Source organism: Chelonoidis abingdonii, chromosome 25 (assembly GCF_003597395.2).
Source record: "Chelonoidis abingdonii isolate Lonesome George chromosome 25, CheloAbing_2.0, whole genome shotgun sequence".
Taxonomy (NCBI): domain Eukaryota; kingdom Metazoa; phylum Chordata; order Testudines; family Testudinidae; genus Chelonoidis; species Chelonoidis abingdonii.
Genome location: NC_133793.1, coordinates 9,049,705 through 9,074,690, shown reverse-complemented (window position 1 = coordinate 9,074,690; position 24,986 = coordinate 9,049,705). Strand labels below are relative to the sequence as shown.

The 24,986-nt window shown below is 42.7% G+C and overlaps 1 protein-coding gene across 6 annotated transcripts; it reads left to right on the top strand.

Annotated features, from left to right (window-relative positions):
- The first annotated feature begins 727 nt into the window (after nt 1–727).
- On the top strand, nt 728–21,872 carry LOC116830196 (RH-like protein). Of its 6 annotated transcripts, none has more exons than XM_032789517.2 (10): nt 728–1,209; nt 4,655–4,841; nt 8,391–8,541; nt 9,469–9,616; nt 15,721–15,887; nt 16,242–16,379; nt 16,607–16,737; nt 17,846–17,925; nt 19,669–19,742; nt 20,291–21,872. In XM_032789517.2, exons 1-10 carry the CDS (start codon nt 1,068–1,070, stop codon nt 20,315–20,317), a joined length of 1,245 nt encoding a protein of 414 aa, XP_032645408.1. In that variant the 5' UTR covers nt 728–1,067; the 3' UTR covers nt 20,318–21,872. The 6 variants fall into 6 exon arrangements, with proteins under 6 accessions (XP_032645408.1, XP_074916966.1, XP_074916967.1 ...); XM_075060866.1 differs by having other exon boundaries at nt 947–1,209; nt 4,630–4,841; XM_075060867.1 differs by having other exon boundaries at nt 950–1,209; nt 8,435–8,541.
- The last annotated feature ends 3,114 nt before the right edge of the window (nt 21,873–24,986 follow it).

The following is a 24,986-nucleotide window of genomic DNA, read 5'->3' as shown; positions in this document are numbered from 1 at the left end:
CATAAAAAAAACATCAGGGAAGCTTCCCCCACATGCCCCTGCCAATATGCCTTTAAAGACCACTCTCTTCCTCTAGGGACAGAAAGGGAGCTGGGAATCCAAGACCTCTTTTCTACGACTACAACAGGCCCAATTGTCCAAGGCATTAAGCCCTCCTGCCTTCAGCCACATTTAAGCCAATTCGCATCTAGAGGAGGATCCAGACTGAATCTGAATTTCAAAAGATCTGTAATGTTTGGATCTGCGGTTTTGATCTAGATCTGAGATCAGATTCTCAACTGCACCCAAGGAGCCCTAGGCCATGGCTGTGGGAGGGTGTCAGGGGTAGTTTGGGGCTGGCCCAGTTCCTGGCATAGATTACATAGGCACATGACTGCTCTAAATGATGCCTGCTCTACCAAAGCCTCCCAGCAGCTGGGGATCACCAGGGTTTAGAGATGCTCCAGCCATATCCCCATTTCGACAGCCACGCTCTGTACAGGCCAGGAGAGGGGGATGGCATAAGAGGCACTATGGTAGCTCTACACCACCAGAGATTCCCGTACGCTGGTTAGATCCACCAGCTTTTAAGGAGGCTGGTTGCTGGAATATTGGCACAAAGCAACCCTGACTGGCTCACAAATTAGGCCCCTGGATCAGAATATGTCCTTCCTCAATATGGGGAGGGGTTCAGATTCAAGGTGATGTCCTGGCTCCATTGAAATCAATGGCAAAACTCCCACGTTCCAGTTCATGCTTGTCTTTAATTATAGCCCAGCTAACTAATAAGGCCCACCTGTAGCTGGTGAAGAGGGCCCTGCCACGGTAGAATTTTACCATTTAAATATACATTCTCTTGCACGTCACAGATCGACTTGACTCAACTGCTGTTCGTCGCTGCGGACTTGCACTCCTGACCTGCCTTAGATAAGGAGCTATTCCTTGCTAACGCCTCTTGGGCTTTCTTATCGCATTGAAGTTTTTATTCCCTCCTCACCCCCCATCTTCTTTTGGTTTGAGGTTGGTGGAACGTTCTTATAGAAGAAAAATATTCCTGTGTGTGTTTTTAACACTCGAGCTAATGTACAATGGGTTCTGACTATCCTCCCAGTCTCCGATGTGGTCTGCCGGGGCTCATACTCTCTTTGGAAACTGCCTTTATCCTCATATTTTGGTTTTGCTTTTCAAACGAAAGTGGAAGTACGCCGAAAGACCTTGATATCTATCCTGGTAAGTTTGCAAGCCTGTTGTTAAAGGTAGGGTTCATGGTGTGCTTTTATTTGGGTGCGTTTGAGCTTGTTTCGAACAGTGCTGTACATCTGACAAATACAGTATGGCTACTTTGCTTTAAATACTCTGGTGGCTTGCACCTTCTGCAGTCATTTACACCAGGCAAGAGTGGGTGTCAAATAGTACTAAATTGTGTCCTTGTGCTCCCTCACTGGTCTATATCCACCTGCTGTCTCTCATCTTATATGTACATTGTAAGCTCTTTGCGGGGAAAAGACCATCCTGTTCTATGTTAGTACAATACCTAGCACAATGGGTTCAGGTCCAAGACTGGGATCTTGGAACTATGATCATACAAAGTAATAATAAAAAAATCTAGATGGATGAAAACCTGGGACAAATGAATGCACAATGTGCAGAGCAAAAGAATCAGGCTTAAGGACAGACTTAAGGGTTACCTAGGGAGGTGGTGGAATCTCCTTCCTAAGAGGTTTTTAAGGTCAGGCTTGACAAAGCCCTGGCTGGGATGATTTAGTTGGGGATTGGTCCTGCTTTGAGCAGGGGGTTGGACTAGATGACCTACTGAGGTCCCTTCCAACCCTGATATTCTATGACTGACATAGTGTGACAGCTAGTAGGAATGGATTAAAATTAGTGGTGAGTCTGAGCAGTGAAGTTCAGAACCTCGATCCAACCTTCCCCAAGGATCTTGGGCTGTTCTGAGCTGGGTCTTGGTTTCTGCCCCTTACTGGGTGAAACTATTAAATAATGGTCTCTGTATTAGGCCTTATATTTGTTATCACATGTGTTCTGGCAGGCAAAAGTAGCCCTTTTTCTTATTTAATAAAACACTGGGGATTGTCTTATGGTACTCAACTTTGCTTCTGTGTTGTAAGCATTGAATCTTTTGTATACAATCCTGCATCTGAGAAATGTGTTTTTTCTACATGTACTGAAGATATATATTAGCAATTATGATAAAACATATATAGCATGTAACCTGTCTAAAGTGCTGTGCAAATATTAACCCATTAATCCTCATGACTTCCTTGTAAGGTAGATAGGTAAATCTTAATCCCATTTTACAGATAGGGAAAACTGAAATGCAGAAAGGGGATGTGACTTGCCCATGGTGATGCACTGAGTTGGGTTCATTTAATATTTTGTATGTGAGTTACTCAAAAGCCAGAAACTTGCATTCCCCCCCCCCATACATTTGCTTTAATCCTTGCTATGACGTGTAGAAACTTGCACATCGACATAAGAATATACCTATTAGCACATATGCTGGGGCTACCAGGCCTAGGGATAGAGAGATTTATACACAGTAGATCTCCTTCCACTTCTCCAGAGGTTCCAGCCTCAGTGTTCATTCTCTTTTCTAGCCATCCTACACATGGCCCACGCACTTCACCAAACTGCCACCTTCTGTCATTCACAGTCCTTATGACTCACTTCTTCCCTGGTGTTCAAATAAGCGAGTCAATAATAATTATTCGTTAAAAAACCAAACACTTCCAGTTCACTGCCCGGAAGATGCACATGCCATGTGATCTTACAGTGCTAGCTGTGACACTCTGAGTACCTTTCCCAGGCCTGAAGACAACCTCTCTGTCATTCGAAACCTTGTCCCTTTCCTCAACAGAAGTTGGTCCAATAAGATATTACCTCACCCACCCTGTCTCCCTAATATCCTGGGGCCAACACAGTCACAACATTCTTGTAACCCTAGTCCTTTTTCCCCTCCACGTTTGCTTCTCTCATTCACTGCGTCCCATCTAAAACAACATTGTAAGTTCTTCAGAGTAGGCACCATGTCTTTCTGGTGAGGTGCCTAGAATGTTTTTGGATGCTGTAAAATTATGGCACAGAAAGAGCAATCTAAGGCCTGATGCAGCAAACATTGATGTGTCTGAATAATTTGATGCATTGGGAGCAGTCCCCCCTGGCTTTGATGAAACTACTCGTTTGTGTAAGTGTCTGCAGAATCAAGGGTTTCAAATCTTTTTGTTTCAGAGTGGTAGCCGTGTTAGTCTGTATCAGCAAAAACAACGAGGCACCTTAGAGACTAACGAATCTTTTTGTGAGGACCTTTCACCGTAAAATTACAAACTCTATGGCATAACGTGTTTGGCCCCTTTTAGTAGGCACTCTGAATTTGTACATCAAAAAACAGGCTTGAGATGTTTCAGGGAAGACGAAGGGGGCTGGGTGTATGTAGTTGGGGTGTGTATGTGTAAGGTGGCATTTAAAATCAACAAGGAGCAGACACACTGCCTGTGCCTTGATAAGGGGACTCTGTTCCAGAGAAACATTTCTTAGCAGACAGAGTTGCAGTAGAGAAAAGTACTGCTTAGCTGAATATTATCTCAAATACAGCACTCCTCCTGGAATGGTGAAAATAGGGCTCGTGGCCCACTTTGAAAAGGAGGGTGTCAGTGTTTTCAAAATGAAACAAGATAAGACTCTCTACAGATCTCGTTCCAAATTGGTTCTCGGTTACTTCTGTGCCAATCCTGCTGATCTGGTTTTGTGTAACGGAGAACAGGATGTGGTCCTTTGTTTTTACTGACTGACTGCAAGGGATAATTTGAAAGCAATTACCAGTGCTCTCATAAACATATTACTGCCTCTGTCTTTCATTGTACTTATAAACATCTTCATATTTTTGTAACAGTTAGTTTGCAATCTAAATAGACAAGACAGAGAGAAGATGGGAGGGCAAACAGAGGCACAGAGTGAGGAAGTGGAAGCCTAAGGTCACACAGCAGGTCAAAGACAGTCAGTAAAACCCAGAACTCCCGTGTCCCAGTCCAGTGCCTCATTGTTTAGTCCAGGGGTTGGCAACCTTTCAGAAGTGGTGTGCCGAGTCTTCATTTATTCACTCTAATTTAAGGTTTTGCATGTCAGTAATTCTTTTAACGTTTTTGGAAGGTCTCTATGTCTATAATATATAACTAAACGATTGTTGTATGTAAAGTAAATAAGGTTTTTAAATGTTTAAGAAGCTTCATTTAAAATTAAATTAAAATGCAGAGACCCCAGACTGGCGGGCAGGACCCGGGGATGCGAGTGCAACTGAAAACCAGCCTGCGTGCCACAGGTTGCCTACCCCTGATTTAGACTACTACCGCTCATCCTCGGTTCCCAGCTCTTCTGATCTTCTTGTGCCTCACCTCCTCATCTGGAAAATTAAGATAATAAGACCTCCCTCACAGAGGGTCGGGGGCAGTATGGATTAATATTAAAGGTTTTGCCCCCTGATAAATTAATACTCTTGAAATCCATGGTCTTGCACCACCCTCCTTTTCCACCAGAATGTCTGAGGATAACTCTGAGACAGTTATTAATTGTCAGCAGGTTTATTGATCACTGCTGTGGTGCTAACGTGGAGTCTGGTCTGCATTGAAAACTTGACAGATTTCTCGGTTCCTCTGCCATGCAGCATTTCAAGATGTCAACGTCGTGGTGATTTTGGGATTTGGCTTCCTCCTGGCCTTCTTGAAAAGATATGGATTTAGCAGCACTGGATTCTACCTGCTAATTGCCGCACTTGGAGTTCAGTGGGCTGTGCTCGTGGAAGGATTTTTGTTTAGCTCCTCAGCAGGAAAAATAAAAATCAGCCTGCACAGGTAATTCATACATCCTGGAATGGATCATTTACTCTTAATGTAGCATCTCTAAGTGCTGTGGCTAAGGTAATTTTTCCTGTTTTTTGGTATATTTACCCAGCAGCACCATCACACTGGCAGGGCTTTTTGTTATTTCATGGTTGGCTTTGTAATTTTAACTGCATTTTGCCACCTGTTGATCTAATTACCTTCCTTCTATGGCCCCATTACCATAGTATCTGAGTGCCTCAGAGTCTTTACCCTCACAACACCCCTGTGAGGTAGAGAGGTGTGGATGGGGAATTGAGGCACAGAGTGATTGCATCAAATCCACTGGTCCAGCTGGCCTGCTCTCCTACTTCCTGTCCTACCCATAGGTAATCACACAGCTTGTCCATATACGCCATTGTCTTACCTCTAGCAGTGGCCAATACCATCATACTGCACACTGTACATTCAAGGGAAACATTCCTCCCAGTTCCTTGAGGAGCTCAGTTTATATCATGAGACATGGGATTTGCTAACTACGTATCATTGTTTTAACTTGTAGCTGCATATGTTGTTAATGGTCATAGAATTTATGACCTCTGCTCTTTTTCTTAATGGATATCCTCTCCCTTTTCCTCCCCCAAACAAAACAAAACAAAACAAAATCCTGCACCCATTAGCTAGTTATTGAGCACTGATTGAATTATGGAATGCTACTGCTGTTTACACATATAGTATATGGCAGGGGTGGCCAACCTGTGGCTCCGGCCAACCTTCCAATGGGGAGGGGAGCGCTCGCTGCTCAATCCTTGGCTCTGCCACAGGCCCTGCCCCCACTCCACCCCTTCCCATGCCCTCTCCTGAGCCTGCAGTGCCCTCGCTTCTCCCGCCGTCCTGCATGCCACGAAACAGCAGATCAGGAGCTGCGGGGAGGGGCTGATCAGCAGGACTGCTGCTGAGTGGGAGGTGCTGGGAGGGGGGGGGGGCTGATGGGGGGCAGCTGATGTATTAGTGTGGCTCTTTGGCAATGTAAATTGGAAAATTCTGGCTCCTTCTCAGACTGGCCACCCCTGGTATATGGCAAAGGCATTTACAGTCCCAACATCTCATCTACTGTTAAGTGTAAGAAGACTCCACTGGCAATGACAACACGGCCAGGATACAAGCAAAATGTCAGATACTAACTGGTACTGATTGGGTAGTATAACTATGGAACTACAGGGATCTCCCTCTCTTCCTCCTTCCCTCTTTCCTAGACAGGAAAGGAATGGTTTTGTGCCTGAGTCACCCAACTGGGAGTCAGGAGATTTGTGGTTCATCCCCATTTCTGTCCCAACCATTCTGTGTGATCCCAAGCAAATCATTTACCCCCCCGTGCCTCAGTTTCCCCATCTATACCCAACTCAGTTGGGAGGCTTAATTCATGAATGGTTGTAAAATGCTTAGAGGTCTTAGGATGGAATGTGCTGCAGAAGAAGCAAGCATAAATATTTTCCTTCTGCTGCTGCAGCCAAATTCATTGAGTGTTGTTAGGACATCAGAGGTAAATCATCACCTTCATTCTGCTTTTTAAATGCCTTTAAGTGTTCTTGTCATATATTCATTTCTTGTTATAACCTTCATGGCCCTAATGATTTTGTTATGTGTATCTAAAAATGTGAAGCACAACAAACTGCTGAGACCTTTCCTAACTAATCCCATTTACTCAGTGCCTTCATCTTGATTTTTGGCTTTGCTGAATTAATTACTGCCCCATCATTAGATATGTAGCAATAACTACTGTGTGGCAGTACAGCAAGAGTTTCTGACAGGTGCTAACTAAAGTGGGATGTTGTGCGCTATGACCTGCTGGAAGATCTTGCAAAAAGTTGGCTAAAAGGTGTCATCACAAGACTCATGCTGATTGGTCAGGGGATTGGTTCACAAGATAAGGAATCCTGAAGTGCTAGGCTGGTGGGGAATTTTTCAACAATTTTTTGGAAGTTTTTTTTGGTGAAAAATGCAGATTTGTCAAAAACAAAGCTGTTTGCAAAACAGGACTAAATTGGATGGATTTTCTGACTTAAAAAATGTTAGAATTTTTTTCCTAAATCATCAAAATTTAAAAATTCCCATTTTTTGGGACTTAAATGACTTTTTTTCATTTAGAAATTCAAGCTAATTTGACTGAAAAAAAGAAGAAAAGGTTCAAATGGAAACAGTGTTTCAAAGTGATCACAACAAAATGTTTTGATTGGCCTGAAATGGGGCGGGGGAGAGAGAAGGAGGTTTTCAGTTCATGAATACCTTGAGATTTTGACCTTGCCCCAGTTTGAGACAGGACATTGTTTTGAACTCTTGAAAATATTTGCAGGATAAGAAAACCATTTCCCACCCAGCTCTACTGCTGGTGCAGCTCTGGCCTAGGTCTGTAGTGACTCAAGTTATCTTCATGTGATGGTCATTTTGGGGTCCCCCACGTGAAATGAGACTGGTAGGTTGAGAGGAGTCCACATTCACAAAAATCATCCTCACCAATGACAACTTTAATGGCAGACCCAGCAGAGAGACCAAGGCCACAGAGACTGAACACCCCTTAACCCCTACAGGTGACCTCTCTGGTCAGGGTTAAGTTGTGTTGGCAGGGTGATGTGAAAGCAACTGAATTGATAGAGTCTGGTCTGCGCAGCTCTCAGGCCAGTACCTTTCAGAAGCACTGTTTCCTTAAATAAAAATCATCTCCTGCCCCAGCTGTGCATGCTGCACACACAAGAAAATTGTCTGCAACTACAGAGCAATATGCTCGTAGATGATTTTCCTATCAGAAGTAAGACACAATCTTTACCTTTGCAGGGACAATTTTTAGGATTTTCAGCATGTTCTTTCTCATGGCAAGAGGCAGGAGAAGCAGCTAATGGAAATTCCGGAATATTGTAAAGGTCAAGAACAGCCCAGAACACATCTATAAATTACAGTGTGTCTGAGTCATTAACATCCCTTGTTTTCTTGATAGAAACTGCAAGGAGGACAAAATGGTGGACAGCCTTTTGAGAAGTGGGGAAAGGGAAAGAAATCATTCTGTGTGAGGACTGTAGGAACTTCAGAATGCCTTGTGCAGAGAGACCGGTGTGATCTAGTGGTTGGGGCACAGGATGGGGAGCCAGAAATTGCAGAGCTCCAATCCTAGCTCTGACATTCGCTCCCTCTGTGGCTTTCAACGAGCCATTAAGGTCACATTTTCCAAAAGTGACTTCTGATTTAAGATGTCTCAGTTCAGCTTGAGGCACCTTGGGGTTGGTGGTCAGTAGTGCTGAACACCTGCGACTTCTGTTGACTTCAGTCAGAGTTATGTGTGCTTAATACTTTTGAAAATTGGGCCTAAAGTATCTCATGTTGGCACCTCAAATGAAAGGCCACTTTTGAAAATGCTGCCCTTAAATCTCTGTGTCTTGGTTTACCCAGCTGTAAAATGGGGATCTACCTCACAAGCATGAAAATTCCATAATGAATGTCTGGAACAGTGCTGACTACTAATGACTCTTTCTTCTTTTTTTTTTTTTTGGTTCAGTTCATTTCACAATTAACTTTCTCCTTTTTTTAAAGCATATTAAAGGGCAGTATAAGTGTAACTGCTGTTTTAATCTCAGCTGGAGCTCTTCTGGGCAAGGCTAACCCTATTCAGTTGATTTGGATGGCGATGGTGGAGGTGGCAGCTTTCAGTACGAGCAGATGGATCAATGTAAAATTCCTGAAGGTAGGTAACCACATTATCATATGCGTGGGAAAAGGCTTTGGAGGGTTTAAACAAATCTTTGTTTTCCTTTGGAAACATTCCCCTTTGCTGGTCTGATAGTCAGATCTAAGCTGGTTCGCTCTGGGCCTCATCCTGCAGTTTATTGCATGCATGCAGCTGCCACTGAAATGAAAGGCAGTTTTGCATGTGGAAGGGCTATGTGGCTGGGGATTCTACTTGTGTCTCACTGTGTTTACAGCACCTTCTCTCTGGCCTTCTGCGCCTCACTTTTCCTCTCTATCCCAGCTGACATGCTCCTGCTTTCTTTCCTGCTGCTCTGACCACAGCTTCTTCCAGTCTCTTCAGTGGCTTCTTTCCTTTTGCATTAAGTTAATGCTCCTTGTCCTCACCTTCAAGGCTCTGCCCCAAGTTCCACGTGGCGCTTCTTACTCCCACTGCAGGTTCCTGCCTAGCCCTCCCTTTGGTTCCATATCTTTTCATGAAGGCCAAGAGGAAGCCTTTGTTCCCTTGGCCCATCAAATAAATGATAGTAATCATAATAATGAGTTGTCCCCTTTGCTCCCTCATTCATGTTGCCTACCATGCTTGGAGCAGCCTTCCACACCCAATCCACCAAGCCCTTCTTCCTTCTAACCATCTTCTGGGAAGCATTTTTCCAGCCTGAGGGTATCTGCACATCTCCTTGCACTAGAACTGATACAGTGTATTTAATTTGTCTGAATTAGACTGCAGGTTCCTTGGAGCAGGGACCATGTCTTTTTCTGAGCTACAAAAAGCACTGTTGCATTGAGGGCTCGTGAACACTGAGTATGAGAGGGTTCCTATGAAGGACACTATATAAGTAACAGAGCTGCAAGTCTCTGTACACATCAAGGGGACCCAGTGACATCTTGATACCCAGGAATGGAATATCTTTGTTGCCTGCAGGTTGAGGAACACACAAGCTTGATGCATGTTCACATATTTGGGACCTACTTTGGCTTGGCAGTCTCCTGGTGGCTGTACCATTCTTCACTGAGTGAAAGAGTTGAAAAGGAAAGGTCTAATCTGATATCTGATTTGTTTTCAATGCTGGGTAAGACATTTACTTGAACATCTCAGTCTGTGGTGGCCAGGGGGATGAATGACTTTGGGGATTGGGAATGGGGCATAGAACCTTTTATTGCAAAGTTGAAGGTTCGAATACAGCCTAGTGACCAAAAGTTGTTACCATTGGATGGTAATGAGTTGGTGAGTCTCAGCTCTGTTCTTAGGCTGATGGGCCCCATCATGTAAACCACCACTGCAGTGGCACCAAGCAGGTGCCTTCTTGGCAGATGCAGCAGAAAGGCCAAGGCGGGTAAACTGTTTTCTCACCACTACAGGTGGCTGTTTTGCACTGATTTAACCGTATTGGCAAGGGCAGTGTCATTATTAATATTTATATTGCCACAGGGCCCAGAGGCCCCAAGCAGGATCAAGGCCGCATTGTCCTAGGTACTGTATAAACACTTACAAAGACAAGAATCAAAAGAGAAGAAGCAGATAAAGGGTGGGGAGAAAGATACATCACACACGCAAAATGCTCAGGGTGTCTTTTTTTTTTTTGTCTTTTTTTAAAGAAATGATCTTGTTTCTATATTATTTTGATTTATGTTACAAAGCTGGTCCTGCCATGATCTGTGCTGTGCCCTTGTTTCCACGGAGAATGGAAGTTCCCAGGTCTGTCAATTTGGCACCTTGTGCCAGCACTAAATTTAATTTAACATTTAAAAGAAACGACATTGAAATAGAGGCATTGATTTCTGTGGCTAAAATCAAGTGAATACTTATCTAACCTATCTAACCTATCACTGTGACATGTGAGCGCCCGAGGCCTTTATGTTCTGCCCGAATGGAGTGAATGAGCTATGCCGGATGTCTCCTCTGATCCCATTAGATGGCACTGGTTATTGCGCTCGCTGCTTTTGGCTGTACATCCCAAGATCTGCTGTCAGTGAGAGGGGCTGATTCTGGATATTTGCTGGATCCTGACCAGAGCTCATTGGCACATGTCTAATGAAACCTGGCAGCCTTCACCCAATGTAAAAAAGGAAAAATTAAATGCTCTTCTTGCTGAGTCCCCAGAGCTCTTGCTCTGCTGTATAATTCAAAGCAATTGGTATTTTAATCTAACTCATCAAGACACTGTTAAGTCTTCATTATAATTTTAGTGCCAGCTTGCTACCCCCAAGTGCTCGCTATCTAAGGTAATTATGTCTTCATGAATAATTCCTGAAAGCAATTCTGAGGTAGTGCAGATGCTCACAAATGAATGACCAAACAAGCGATTTCATAATGTGTCCAAGGCTACCCAGTGCCTGGATCCCCCCAGAAATTCAGGGCTGGATTATGAACACTTTCAACTCATAAGAAGAGCCTCACTGCAGTTCCTGGGATTACTCTTGCAAGTAACTGCGTTGCCAGTGGGAATAAGGGATTCACAATCTGGATCCTTCTTTCCAGCCCCACTCCTGCCACAGACCATAAATGGGCATAGTGGGAAATACCAGTGGGACCTCTAGTCCTGTGTCCTGTCTGACCGTGACCTGTGCTAGATCCGTCTAAGGAAGATGTAAAACTTCCAATTGTGCCACATTGCGCTGTGCTGGAAAAGGATGTTTGTTTCTTCCTGAGCCCCAGCTGGTGGTTAATTTATACCCTGAAGCATGAAGACTGATAATCTTTATCCTTGACAGGTTATCTGCAGATATGATTCTTATTCATATATGAATGAAATTCAACCCTCCATAAGAACTGTCCACCACATAAGTTTCACATAAGCTTTCAAAATAGAGCTTAAGTGGGACATAAACGTTGTAGGCTGTGGGCTGCACAAGGGTGAATGTCACACACGTGTGATTTGCTTCTGTAATAATACAGCACTTTGTTTTCAAAGCACTGTAGAAATATTAGCCAATCTCCTGCAGTTGTGAGTTCCATAGGTAAATGATATGAGTATCGCCACCTAGGGCGGCATGGGGAGAATGGAGGGGGCGGCCTTGAAGGCGTAAGATCCCTCTAAACCAGTGGTGCCCAAACTGGGGTTCATGAACCCCTGGGGGTTCACAAAATGTTACAGGGGGGTCTTGGGGGAAAAAATTCTCTAATGGCAGACAGAGCTGTCCCTAGGGACCCCAGGCACCACAGGGCTAGCAGCCCAGAGCCCCGGGGACTTCCAAGAGCTAAGCAGATCAAAGCAAGCATATCTATCACACTGAGGAGATTTAAACTTCAATATGCCGTATAAGAAATGGAAAGGGAGGTAGATTTTTTTTTGCTGTTTTTAAAATTAAATAGGCTGCTAGTATTGTTTTTTAAATTATTATGAAGAACAAGTTCAAGCTTTGTGTAACGTGCATTGTTTGCCTGGAGCGCTCAAGACCTGAATGCTGTGTAGGAGGAACTCTTTGAGTTGGCTTCTTAAATCCCTTCATGCTGTTTCACATCTGATACTCCTTGATGAAACCTAGGAGCCTTGTCTTATAACGGGCTTAATCAAAGTGATACAAGCGACAAAAGTGAGATCTTGCATGAGTGTTGCCGTTTTCATAATGTAATAAAACATTGTAATGATAAATAGTGTGTAATAAGCTTGTCATAGAAACAAATGTTATACTTCCAAGATCACTATTTTTATACTTTATCCTCAGGTAAAGGAGAAACTCCCTGGAAATATTCATTTTTAGGAGGGGGTTCATGAGACCTGACAGTTTAGAGAAAGGGGTTTGCAGGTTGTTAAAGTTTGGGAACCACTGCTCTAAACATTTACATTAATTACTGTTGCCTGGAGAACAGAAAAGTGCGAAGGGGGAAAGATACAAATGGGAGGAGTGAGAGAGAAAATGGGAGAAGGGATAAATAATTGGGACAGAGGAACTTGGGATCTTTTGGACACAGAATATCCAATAGCAACCTTGAGCGAGACTCTAGTTATTTCATGGGCATAAGGGTGATACTGTTGCCTAGTCTCTGCTGACTTCACTTCAGAGATAATCTTGCCAGTTTTTTGCATGCAGGCTGTAGCAGATTATAAGTGCCCCAGCACCTGTCGTCTCTGAGAAATAGAGTACTGGGATGTGAGATAAAATAACGCATCCACTTGACTGCAAATGTTAGTTACCAGTGGGTCATTGACGGCATCCCAAATGTGTTTTTAGGGATATGCTCAAAGCACAGATTGTAACAAACTGCAACCATCATCTGCCTTGCCGCTTTTACAAGGGGAAGGTTCCAGGGCTCAAGATTAAGGGCAAAAAGCCATCCTGCAACTGACAGCTCTGCTAAAGAAAATGAAAGAAACATGTCCTGACTATACAGACTAGAATAGACCAGGAGGTCTCAGTAGGGTGCGCTTATGTCAGTGATAAGTGCAGCTTATGTCAGTTTCCCAAGGGATATGCCAAATGGAAATTATACTGCGCTTATGGAAAGGAAGCAGCTTGGAACATGATCTGCCCAGATAATACCACTTTGTGGGAAGCCTGTTAGTTTTTCGGAGCATATCAAGGTCACTATGCCTGAAATCCTTTGTGCGTGCCATGGGGTCCTTTCAGTCGTTCAACAGGCAGGAGGGCATAAAGTGAGCAAGAAAAGCATCTAGGGACTTTAAGAGCCTTGGAGACCCAAGCTCATGCAAAGGTGACGGCTGTCAGTGTTGCTAGAAGCAGAGACTAACCAGCGTGTTTTTATAGGGACATACTGCACCCTGGAAACCTGCGTGTTTTAGTTATTGATTTTAGTGAGAGCACTTGAAATGTTGCTGTGAGGTGAATAGCCTGTGGAATTAACTCTATATAATTCAAGCACACAGTAGAACATTAACTATCGAGTCTGCCTCAGAGTCCTCTCTGCAGTAGAGGTGGGGGAAGAGAAGATAAATCATAGCTTATCTTTAATACAGCCTATATCCCTAAATAGTCCAGCATAGATACAGAACTCCTGGGAGCAAAGCTGTGCCCTGACATGTTCAATATATAAATTAGTGTGAGTGCACCTGCTGCCCTCTACTGGATGGATTTGGATCTGCCTGTGTATGAGAGAGAGTTTGTTGTCCTCTGGTAGCTGGCCCACAGAGGGTAAGAGCCCTATTTGCTGGTGATTGGGGCCTGTTATTTACTCAAGGGGGAATTCTAGACCAAAATTTAAAAATTCTGCCCGCGATATTTTGAAATTCTGCAAAATTCAGCATATTTTGTCTAAATAACACAATATAATCATGCTCCTGCTGACAGTCGCAGCTGCCTGGGGCTGACAGCAGGAGCCCCAGCTGCCCGTGCCAGGTGTGGGTGGGAGTGCTGGGGGAAATCACAGATTCTGCAGGGAAAAAAAGAAAGTTCTGTGGGAAACATGAATTTTGCCCAAATTCTGCATTGCGCACCGGCACAGAATTCCCGCAGGAGTAGTTTATTGGAGCAGAAGGACCCAATGTCCAGCCTCACTTTCTACTGAAAAGTCTTTGTGGCCATGGGATTTTTCCAGGATATGGTCTGTAGTGGAGTGGTCACCCGCTCCTGCCTGGAAGGGCTTAAAGCAGCGCAGGAGAGGGCTGGGGCAGAGAAAAGCTGGGCTGATGGTGGGGAAAGCAGCCACAGTTGTAGCCAGTGCAGTCAGAGCCCAGGTGGCCCTTATAAGGGGGCAGTGGGCCAGAAGCACAGGCAGTCTCTCTTTGCCTTCAGAGAGAGATGGACCTGGATGCAGGGACCTGAGCAGAGTACTTGAGTGGAGCAGGGCAGGCTCCAGCCTGGAGAGCCCCAGGCTGCAGCCTAGCAAAAGGCCAACGGGTACTGGGGGTTGCAGAGGGCAGCCCAGGGGTAGGCAAAGGCAGCAGGTCCAGACCCAACCTTGCCTCTGATGAGTGGCTGACACTGCAGTCTGCCCCAGGGCGTGGGGGCGAGTTGGTGACTGCAGTAGCTTACGACTGAGGCAAGATAGGGATAGGGGGTGGGCATTCCCCAGGGTGGGGAGACCCAGAGACTGTGGGGCACTGGGTCCTGGCAGTGGGACACTGGCCTGCCAGAGGGCGCTCTGGGCTGGAAGTTGAGCTAATTCCCAGAAGAGACCAGCAGGAGGAGCTGCAGGGGTGAGTCCCACACCGTTTACATGACCCAACTGTTTAACAGGAATGGTAATTGCTCTACTAGATCTACTTACTAGAGTGGTGGATATTCAAAAAAATAAGTCTCAAGTCTTTTATATAAAACAAGACGGAAACCCATTTCTCCACCAAGCGGACAAAGCAAGACAACAGAAGTGCAAGCTTCCCTGTGCTAGCCTAGAAGAACCACCGCTGGGGGGAGAGGGGAGTTCAGGCTCCATGGTTCAGGTAGTTCTCCGCATCTCTGCTGAACCTGTCAGAAAGGGAGCCAGCTAGTATCACTTGTGCTGGTGTTCTGATACCCTTACATGAAAGGCATTCTGAGCATAGCCATGTTCTTTATTGTGGTCAGCACCACATCAGCGGTGTGACCAGCATGCTGTACAACAGTAAGAGGATTTGGGAGGTTTTGGCCAAGAACATCAGTGCAAATCCCTGCTGTTTCAGCAAAGGCCCTGGACCCTTTCGGGCCTCCATGTTCAGAGGTGCTGAATGCTCCCACTGACTTCACTGTAGTTGTGTTTACTGTGTACTTCAGAAACCAGGCCCCTAATGCCCATGCAAAGCAGACAGGGTGTTGGTTTTAAAGGTCTCATCTGAAAGGATCACGCATAGTAAATTGCGTGCTGCACAAACATACTTCTTAGGGATGAGAGGCAGAATCATTCCCATTGATATTTGAATCTGAGTTTCCAGGGAGCAGGTATTGCAAAGCTGATGCTTAAGGACCATGAAAGATGATGAGCATCTCCTGCATTGAAGGTCCTCAGCTCTTCTCAGGAGGTTCTTGGCTCTTTGAAGGATCAGGCCCTTCCGAGCCAGGTCACCCTTCTGGGTGCATGTTTATTCCATGGTTACTGTTGAGATGTGCAATGGAGGACTGCTGGGGAGGCTCCAAATATAGTGATGGTTGGGGGTGGTCAGAATGATGGATCTGGTTCACAATGTGAGTATTGCAGTGGATGCACTCTGTGTGATTTAGAACCTGCCAGCAGAAACAGCATGGGATGGACCCACTGGGTTTGTGAGCATTCTAATGAAGACTGCTTCTCTTTGTCTGCAAGGCGCTCTCTTTGTGTGGATGTTCTGGCCAAGCTTCAACTCTGTGCTAATCGTGGATCTGATGGAAAGGAGGAATGCAATCTGCAACACTTACTATGCCATAGCTGTGAGTGCTGTGGCTGCTTTTGCACTGTCCTCCTTGAGCAGAAGGAATGGAAAAATCAGGATGGTAAGAGGAGAGCAAAGGTCGCTTTGCTGAGAGACCTAGATTTTTGTTAATCTCTTTAGCAGTACATTGAAAGTAAAATGGCTGATAAGCTAAAACAACACTAGTGCCTCAACAGGATGATGATCTCTTGTCCCCAAGCAAATAGTATTGAAGATGTTAACTGGCTATAGTGCTGCAAGGGTGAAATTCCACCCACTATGCACAGGGCCAGTTATACTCCAATTAGATCCCACTTAAGCCCTCAAAATAGGTCTTAAGTAGTGCATAGATGTTGTGTTGCAGAAAGGCGAATTTAATCCAATGGGTGCCATATCATTGTGAGTGTGAATTGACTTTGGTGATGATAATCCACAGATCCACATCCACCATGCAGCACTAGCAGGAGGGGTTGCTCTTGGTTTCTCAGCTCCCATTATTCCACATCCTTGGATTGCCATGATGTTGGGTCTGCTTGCCAGCGTGGTTGCAGTGCTGGGATCTCACTGTTTACAGGTAATGTCCGAAATCCCAGATCCTGTCACGCACATTTGTGTGAGGTTTTACACACAAAGAAATGGCACGTGTAGAGAGATTACAGCCAGGACTCCTGGATTCTGTTGCCTAATATCTGGGACTGAGAGTGAGGAGACCTGCATTCTATTTTGGGATGTGTGGTTGAAGAACTTTTCTGCTCAGTAAATATGTTCATCTCTGTATTTATTAAACGTTTCCCTCCCCAGACATATTTGAACTTGGTGCTCAAGATTCATGACACCTGTGGCGTCCATTACATGTTTGGGTTGCCTGGATTGCTTGGAGCGATAGTCAATGTCATTCTCTTCATAATAATTAAGTGGGCCAGTTTATCAAGGTAGGTTGATCCTTGTTAGTAAATATCATGTTCAGTTAATCGTTAATGTATTATGCTAGAACTCTGTTTTAGAACACACGTGCAGTATGCAGATAGCTCTGCATGGCCACTGTAGATTAACCGCTTTAATAACAATCAAGGACCAGATCCCAAAGCCCATTAAAGTCAATGGAAAGGCTCTCATTGACTTCGGTGGGCTTTGGCTCAGGCCCTCAAAAATTAATTTTTAGTGCTGGATTGTTAAGCGGGTGATGTAGACTGCATTGGGGGAGCGGAAATGAGAGCAGAGATTAAGTGGAAGTGAGACTGAACTGGGATCTGAAGGTGAGCCATGAGCAGTTTTGAATTGATGATAAAGACAGGAAGCCATTGAAGAGGTATGAGGGTTCAGGTGATGTGGATCCTTCCAAATGGTGACTTTTGATTGACACTGCATGTGTCAGGGAATCTTGTATATTAAAACTGGCAGTAAAAGGCAAAATATTTTTTTGAAGAGGTAATACATATATATGGGTGCTCAGCACCTCTCAGGATCAGGCTCTGACTGCAAGAGTGCCAATTCAGGGGTAAAACTAGACACGACAGAGTCCTGGAGAACGTACTTGCTGGACAACTGTGCACCATTAGGGGGACTAAATGTCCCAGTTGCTCTTTTAGATCTGATCCACAACTGATCCAGTTAGACAGACCTTTATTCCTTCACAGAGTCCACTGACTTCATTAGGACGCTGTGTGGGTAGATCAGATTACAGGATTGGGGCTGTACGTGGTCAAATTCTGCCCTCTAATGTACACACTCAACTTCTACTCAAGTTGCTGGGCTTTGCAAGCATGTAGCAGGCAAAATTTGGCCTTAGGCTTCTGTATTTGTCTTTGGTCCAGTAGAGTGTGTTGAACCTTTCAAATGAAATGGTACAATAATTTAATGATTAAAAATAAATTTGAATTATGTGATTCTTCAGTTAGCGAAAAATTGCATATATTCAAGCAGACACATGCATAACCTTAATGTGTAACTCAGAATCAATAAGTGGCAAAAATTCTAGAAATATTTTTCACTACAGTCCTTTGCTTTGTGTGAAAGGTTTTTTTTGTTTTTCATTTTCAGCCTGGGTTATCTAGCCTTGATTGAAGTTGGCTCTTTCATGTTGACCACTGCTATTGGTTTGGGAACAGGTTTCATTACAGGTCAGTATGGGAAAGCTCTTTGCAATAGCTTTGTTCTGATCTTTTTAAGAGTAGGTGGTATGCGATTATATTACATCAGCTCTAACATCAGTGTTCACTGGCTTTTTGCATCTCTTGGCACCTAGATACTTTGATTGATGCACTAAAAATATACATGTAGGTAGATGACTTGCTACTGTAGAAAAAGCTGTAGGAAATACTGAGTGATGAGGCTTCTTTCAGTTGCAACAGAAAGGGGTCTGTTCAGCAGGGCCAAAACAATAGCATTATTCCTATGCTTGCCAAGGTTATTTTTAACTAATGCTTCACCAGCAGCCTCCAGGTTTCAGACAGGAGAGAGGATAGGAGGGACATCTTTATATGTGGAATATTGCCTTAGTGACAGTAAAAATGTATTGAGACTATTTGTTTTCCACTGACTGGGTAAGATCTTCAGCTGCTGTAAATCAGCATAGCTCCCCTGAAAGCAATAGTAGATTTTATATCAGTTGAGGATCTAGTCATCTGGTTCTAGATTTTAGATAATCTCTCTCTCTGGTGGGATTATGGCAGTTGCAATATTTTCTACAGATATTTGCTCCTGCTTCAGTTCAGTGAAAGAAACTGCATATTGGAACCTCTGTTCCAATACCATTCTCTAAAATGAGTGTTTCAGCCTATAATTAATATGTAACTCCTGTGCTTGCTCAAATGTAATTAAGAGGTTGGGCTAATCAAGCAGACTTTAAGTATCTACTTCATCTCACTGAAAGACATGGTGGGGGGGGGAATAAACAGCAAAAATAAACAAACATTCTGTGTTGATCCAATCATTTAATGAGCTGGGTGTTTACATCAGAAATCTCAAGTTAACAGTGCTCATAAGCTTGTTTGCTTAATGTGCCTGGGTAGCTTTTCATATACAAAGTTAATGATCATTTAGTTTATCCTGAAAATCTGGCAGGCTGTTCAGTTGGCTTTAATACATAAGTGTTAGTTTCTAATAATTAAGGCCTCACTTCTGCAGGCAGAATCTCTTGCCCCCATGGAGGCCACCTGAAATTCAAAGGGGCTCTGTGTTTGTAGGGTTGGCCCAGACTAATCAGTTTGCAGGATTGGGACCTAAGACATTTTTTACATGCTTTGCTTTGGATCTCTGCATTCACTGTTTGAAGATGACTGAAGGCTGGGGAAGGGTCCAGGTAATCCTACAGAGAGAAAATAAGAGCTGGCTTTTCTGGAAACATGGTTTTCTCCCCAAATTATGTCAATCTGGGGAACATTTTACAATAATTTGTACAGGATTAGGAAATCTTTCTAGATTGGTTGGAATTGTGTATCAAATTATTGTGAACCAGGTATGTCCTGTATAGAGATGCATGTGAACCCCACATTCAAATCCAGACCTGAGTATCTCCAAAGTTTGTGGGCTGGTTTCCAACCCAAGGTTTTGGTTAGGCCCATTATACATATTAGAGGCAGCAGCAAGGCTGGGGGACAATCCAGATCATTCTATTTTGCCAATATATTTTAGTCTATTCATTAGCAACATAAAGGGGTTCAAAAGCGTTAAAAGTAATACCACTTGTCTTATTTTTAATCTGACATTCACCCCTACAGAAAGATTTCCATGCAGGAAAGATTTGTGGGGGCATGGTTGTGATTCTGAGTTCATATTTAGCTCTGCATTATATTGTGATATGTGGCTAATAAATATATTTACCAAAAGCCCCTCCCACCCACATGTATCATTTTTAAACACAGGTTTCATTTTAACTTTCAAACTATGGAAGACACTGCCTGCATCAAAGTACTTTGATGACCAAGCTTATTGGGAGGTAAGGTGGGGGGTGCGTGTGTGTGGCCGATGCCACCATGAAGCTCCAATCTCGGTATGGATTTCTAGGTGCTAAAACAAACAAAGAACCACCATATTTCATGATAGTTCTTGAATGTCCTGGTCTAAATAGATTAACTATTTTGAGACTGGACAGTATAAATATATACTGACTTTGGATAGAATTTCGAAGTTCCTAAGGAAACTGGGTGTCCAAATAGACTAGGGGGTGGCTTTGAAAATCCTAACCTTTGCTTATGTGCAGAACTCCCACAGAGTTCAATGAGAACAGGGTCAGCTCCTATATGTGTTTGGCATTAAATAAGAAAAGCTTTTATATATGCTTAAATCAGTCCCTATTAAGGACAGCACCTAAACATATGACCAACTTTAAGCATGTGATTAAATGAAGTCTGGAATAAAAGTGCTTTCCTGAATCTGGGTCCTAAAGGAGAACCGGCTAGAATATGGTTTCACATTGTTTTATATAGCTTTTGATTTTTTTTTTGAGCAAGATGTTGTGTTACAGAAATATTTCTGCATTCACAGTTTCCCCATCTGGCTTCTCGATTTTGAACAGAGGGACCGGACCAAAATTACAGAAGATTAGACCACGATGAGGAAAACATTTCCTATTCTCTGCTTTTAGAAAATGAATTGGCATGGGGGGGAAGAAAAGGTTAAATATCACTCCTGAATTTCAAAATGAAGAAACATTGTTGCATTAGGCTGCTTTCAATTCTTAAATGATACAGTATGTAAAGTCACAGGTAAAATAGTTCATTCAGCTTTTCTGCCTTGCTAAAGTCTTGCCTTCAACATTTTCTTTCATAAATCACATACAATGGATCCATCCAGCTTTGATAGCTTATCCTTTTAAGATGCTTCCAGATTTTAATGAAGGAAGATATTTAACTCTTATTTTGAAAGTCAAAAATTCATGAACATTAAGGGCTTGATTCTGCAGGTGCTGAGCATGCTAGTTCTGATCTAGCAAAACACTCATGCTTAAAAATATGTGCATGCTGAAGTAATCCTATTGAGGTTCATGTTAAGGAGATGCTTGAGTGCTTTGCTGGATTGGGGCCAGTATGCTCAGCACCTTGCAGGATCAAAGCCTAAATTAGCTAAAGGAAATCTGTAGCTGCTTTGGTTTAGGCCAGCTGCTCTGAAAATTCAAATGTTAAGAAACTGAGGTGTGAAGTGGAATTGAAAATAAAAAGGCTTGACTCTACAACTCTTACTCATGTGAGCAGTGCCCCTGAAGTCAATAGCATTATTTGTGCAAGGGCTGCAGCAGCTGACCCAGAGTACTCAATCCTGAGAAGTGCGGAGTGCCTGGGAGTTATAAATACTCAGCTCTTCAAAGGGTCAGGTGCACAGTGGATATTTGAGCAGCACTCTTTACTGTACTGAAGTGACTAAGTGCCTCTTGCTCACATCAGTAGTCCTCAAATAATCCCATTTACCTGAATGGGGCTAATTATGTGAGTAAGGGACTTGAAGCATAGTGCCCATAATGTGTAACACAGACAGTATTAGTCATAGGCTTAATTATAAACCAGTTTCTAAAGGGGTTTATCCTGGTTTCATGTTTAAATGTTTTACCTTTAAACACTTGTTTAAGGAAACAATGTAAAAAACCTGGTGCTGTGTGAGTGAATATTAATGAACAAACTTTATTTTGTATTTTAAAGGGCCACAGTCAATATGAAAAAAATCAGTTGGTCTGAAAATGTTGTGTATATACAATAGTTAAAAGTAATGCTTAACAGTATTGCCATCTGATGGCATTTAAAGGCCCAGTTCTGCGTTGACTTCAATAGGTCACCACAAGGGCCTGCCTGCATAGAACTCAGGATCAGGGTCTTAGTATATAGTTAGCCCTAATGCTGTAATGGACTCTGTGCAAGCAGATTCCTGAAGCCAGATGGAGCTCCTTGTAGGATTGAGGCCTTAATCACTGATCTCTAGATCCTCAAAAGGTGTTTAGGCATGTACCCACCCTGGATTTCAATGAGTTAGACAACTAAATACCTTTTGAGCATCTGGGTAGAGTTTCTCCATTTCAGAATGTTTGTCTCACTCACAGCTTTTTCAGCTGCCTCTGTTAATAAATAAATTGCAAGTATCGGTTGTCTTGAATCAGTACACTTGCTTGAAAATAAAGCAAACTGGCAATAATCTGCCATAAAATTCTATGATAAAAGAAGAAACTTATACTGTCCTTGATCCATTAGCTCTAAAGGGAAATGAAGTGTTACTTAGTGGGTACCTGTATTACTCCATTGGCAGTGTCAAAAGTTTCTGGCAAAGGAAGTGCTATTGTTCTATGTTTCTGAGTCACGAGATGATCACTGACCTGCTTAGTTCTAGAGCCTGGCACACCTACAGAAATTTGGCTCTGCATCTGAGCCTCAATGTGCAAAGATGGTAAACAATACAGCCATATCTGCATCTCTGTATGTAGATATCTGTGGATATTTGCAGGGCTCTAATTCCATCAAATGTTCACAGAACTCCCATCAAAACAGATAAGTAATTGCATAGATTCAGCTCCTAAGTCCATGAAGCTTGGTATAGAATATAACCAATATAGTTGCCCTATCTCAGTGTTACCTAGCAGTTATACTTATTTTCCCCTCCTAATAGCAGCATTGCAAGATTCCAGTTTTAAGCACAGTTTTCCAGCAGTGGGTTGAACCTGGTGCAGTCAGTATTAATTTTTTTTTTTTAGTGACACATTTTTAAATGTTACTTCACATCGTACACTAACTCAAATTTGCAGATGTCTTTCCCCATTGCTCAATCACTAGTCCTAACCTTAAATACTGAAGGGAAAAGGGCTGCTTGTATATCCACATGCATCATCACTTGAGTCATGAATAGTTATGGAATAAAAGTTCTACATGTGGTCCATCAGTACAGGAGAATGGAAAGCAGAGCTAGGGGCTACATTCCACTTACAGCTAGGCTCCAGTTTGTATTGACTGTCTCAGGTCCACAGAAATGGTTCATCAGTTTGAGGCAGACTTCTCCAGCTCCTTCCCAGGGAACTTGCAGGGGAGGCTTGAAAGAAAGAGGAGCCATTTCTTAAGTGGCTTCTGCTATGCAGTAAGTGCTGGAAGGAATCACTTAATGTAGTTCTGTGCCTGAGACTAGTATACAGCACAAGGTAACATAGGGGCCATAGTGGTAAACGGCAGGGAATAGGCAAAATTTGCAGCCTAGCCCTCAAAGGATTTTGCACACTCCCTGCTAAAGGCACATCCAAGCCAAAATTACTTTAGACTATCCTGATTTATGCAGAGGGCTTGGCTAGTCCTCTTCCCCCCATATTTTATAATATATATATATAAATATATATATATATTCTATGCTTCTGGTGGAGAGAAGAGAGCTCACTGAACTGAAGAGTAGAATTTAGGAACTGTGGAAAATACAAAGGGGCCAAATTCATCCTTACTACAGCTACAGAACTTTAAAACTTGGCCTGTTTAAGTATTCAATAATGAAATCTTTTAAAAAGTCCTTAGAGTATAAGATCAAGGTGTTATCTGCTTACAAGATAAATACATTAGTTCACCATTGCAATGATAATCTTAATTCTTGATTAAATTTGGATTATAAACTAAATCCATTTATAAGCGTTTCTCATCTCTGAAAGAATTAAGGTTAACAGACTTTGTCCTCTACAGACAGGGCATTTAACTCTATCAGTGCTTCTAACAGATATTAGGAGTCATAGGAGGTATTGAGGGACTACCATGGAAGTTAGCTTAGTGACAAATTAAGTCTTTGTAAAGTAGAGTTAAGAGAGAGAACTATGTACACTCTTACTCAATGGAGTAACTTAACTTAACTGAGTACAACTTTGTTAGTAGCTGGAGAACCGTTAAGGCTTCTTTTTACACCATAAAGAAAAATGCGGCAGTTGCTTTCCATGAAAACCTCTGTTGGTATAGCCCAGTGGTAGGCAACCTATGGTGAGCTGATTTTCAGTGGCACTCTGGGGAGCTCTGCATTTTAATTTAAATTTTAAATGAAGCTTCTTAAACATTTTAAAAACTTTATTTACTTTACATACAACAATAGTTTAGTTATATATTATAGACTTATAGAAAGACCTTCTTAAAATGTATTACTGACATGCAAAAGCTTAAATTAGAGTGAATAAATGGAGACTCAGCATACCACTTCTGAAAGGTTGCGGACACCTGACTCCTGCCTCTTCAACCTCAGAGCTGCACTAGATCAGCATTTCTCAGTTATTCCTTGGGGCATTGCTTCTGTTTGAGTTATTGATAGTGGATTGAGAATACTCATGGCCCAAAGCATTTGACAGCCTCCATCCTGATTCACTCTGGAACGCTCTGAAGTGTAATGATATGCCAACAAAAACAGCATCATCAAGGCTGTGTGTCAAGGTATGACTTGAGCAGTTAAAGTAAATGCAGACTTGAGTGAATGGTTTAACAAACACTCAAGTTAAACAAGAATGCATTCTCTCACCTCTGTTTGGCACTGTAATTATGAGGAAAGTATTAAACCACATGATGCCTGACTATAGCACTACACTAGAAGAATTAGATTTTGCTGCTGATATTGCATCAGTTGAACTGTCATTTCAAAAAGCTAAGACCAAAAGATTGTTCAGCATTATAAGGAAGTTAAGGTAAAAAATCAGTTATGAAAAAATAAATTAGAACCCCAGGAAAAAACTCTGGTATTACATCAGAAGGCAAAGGAATACAAGAGGTGAGTCAGTTCACATACCTTGACAGTAACATGCATATATCCAGAAGGAACTAAGACTCAAACTGGCAAGGCAGCAAGTACATTTACCAACTTAAACAAGATTTGGTCATCAAAACTCAATGATTAAAGATGAAACTATGTGAATATTCAACTGAAACATATATATGCAAAAGCTAAAAAAACCACCAGAACTATAGGCAGATATCTAAATGTCTTTGTGTTTCATGAAAATACTAGGTATTAAATGGAATGAATTTGTAAACCAGTGCTGAGATTCATCAGAAAGTTCAACAACCTGTTATCCAAAAATTATATAGAAAGGAAGATGGTAGTATCTGGTATAAGTGGTAAAAACCAGGCCATAGCATTTGCCACAGCAGGCCTGCCCCTGGGCAGCTGGAGGAACGTCATAGGAACCAACCACTAGAATCCCTTGATCAAACAATACTTAAAGGGAGAATTTATGGTACTTAACACAAAAAACACA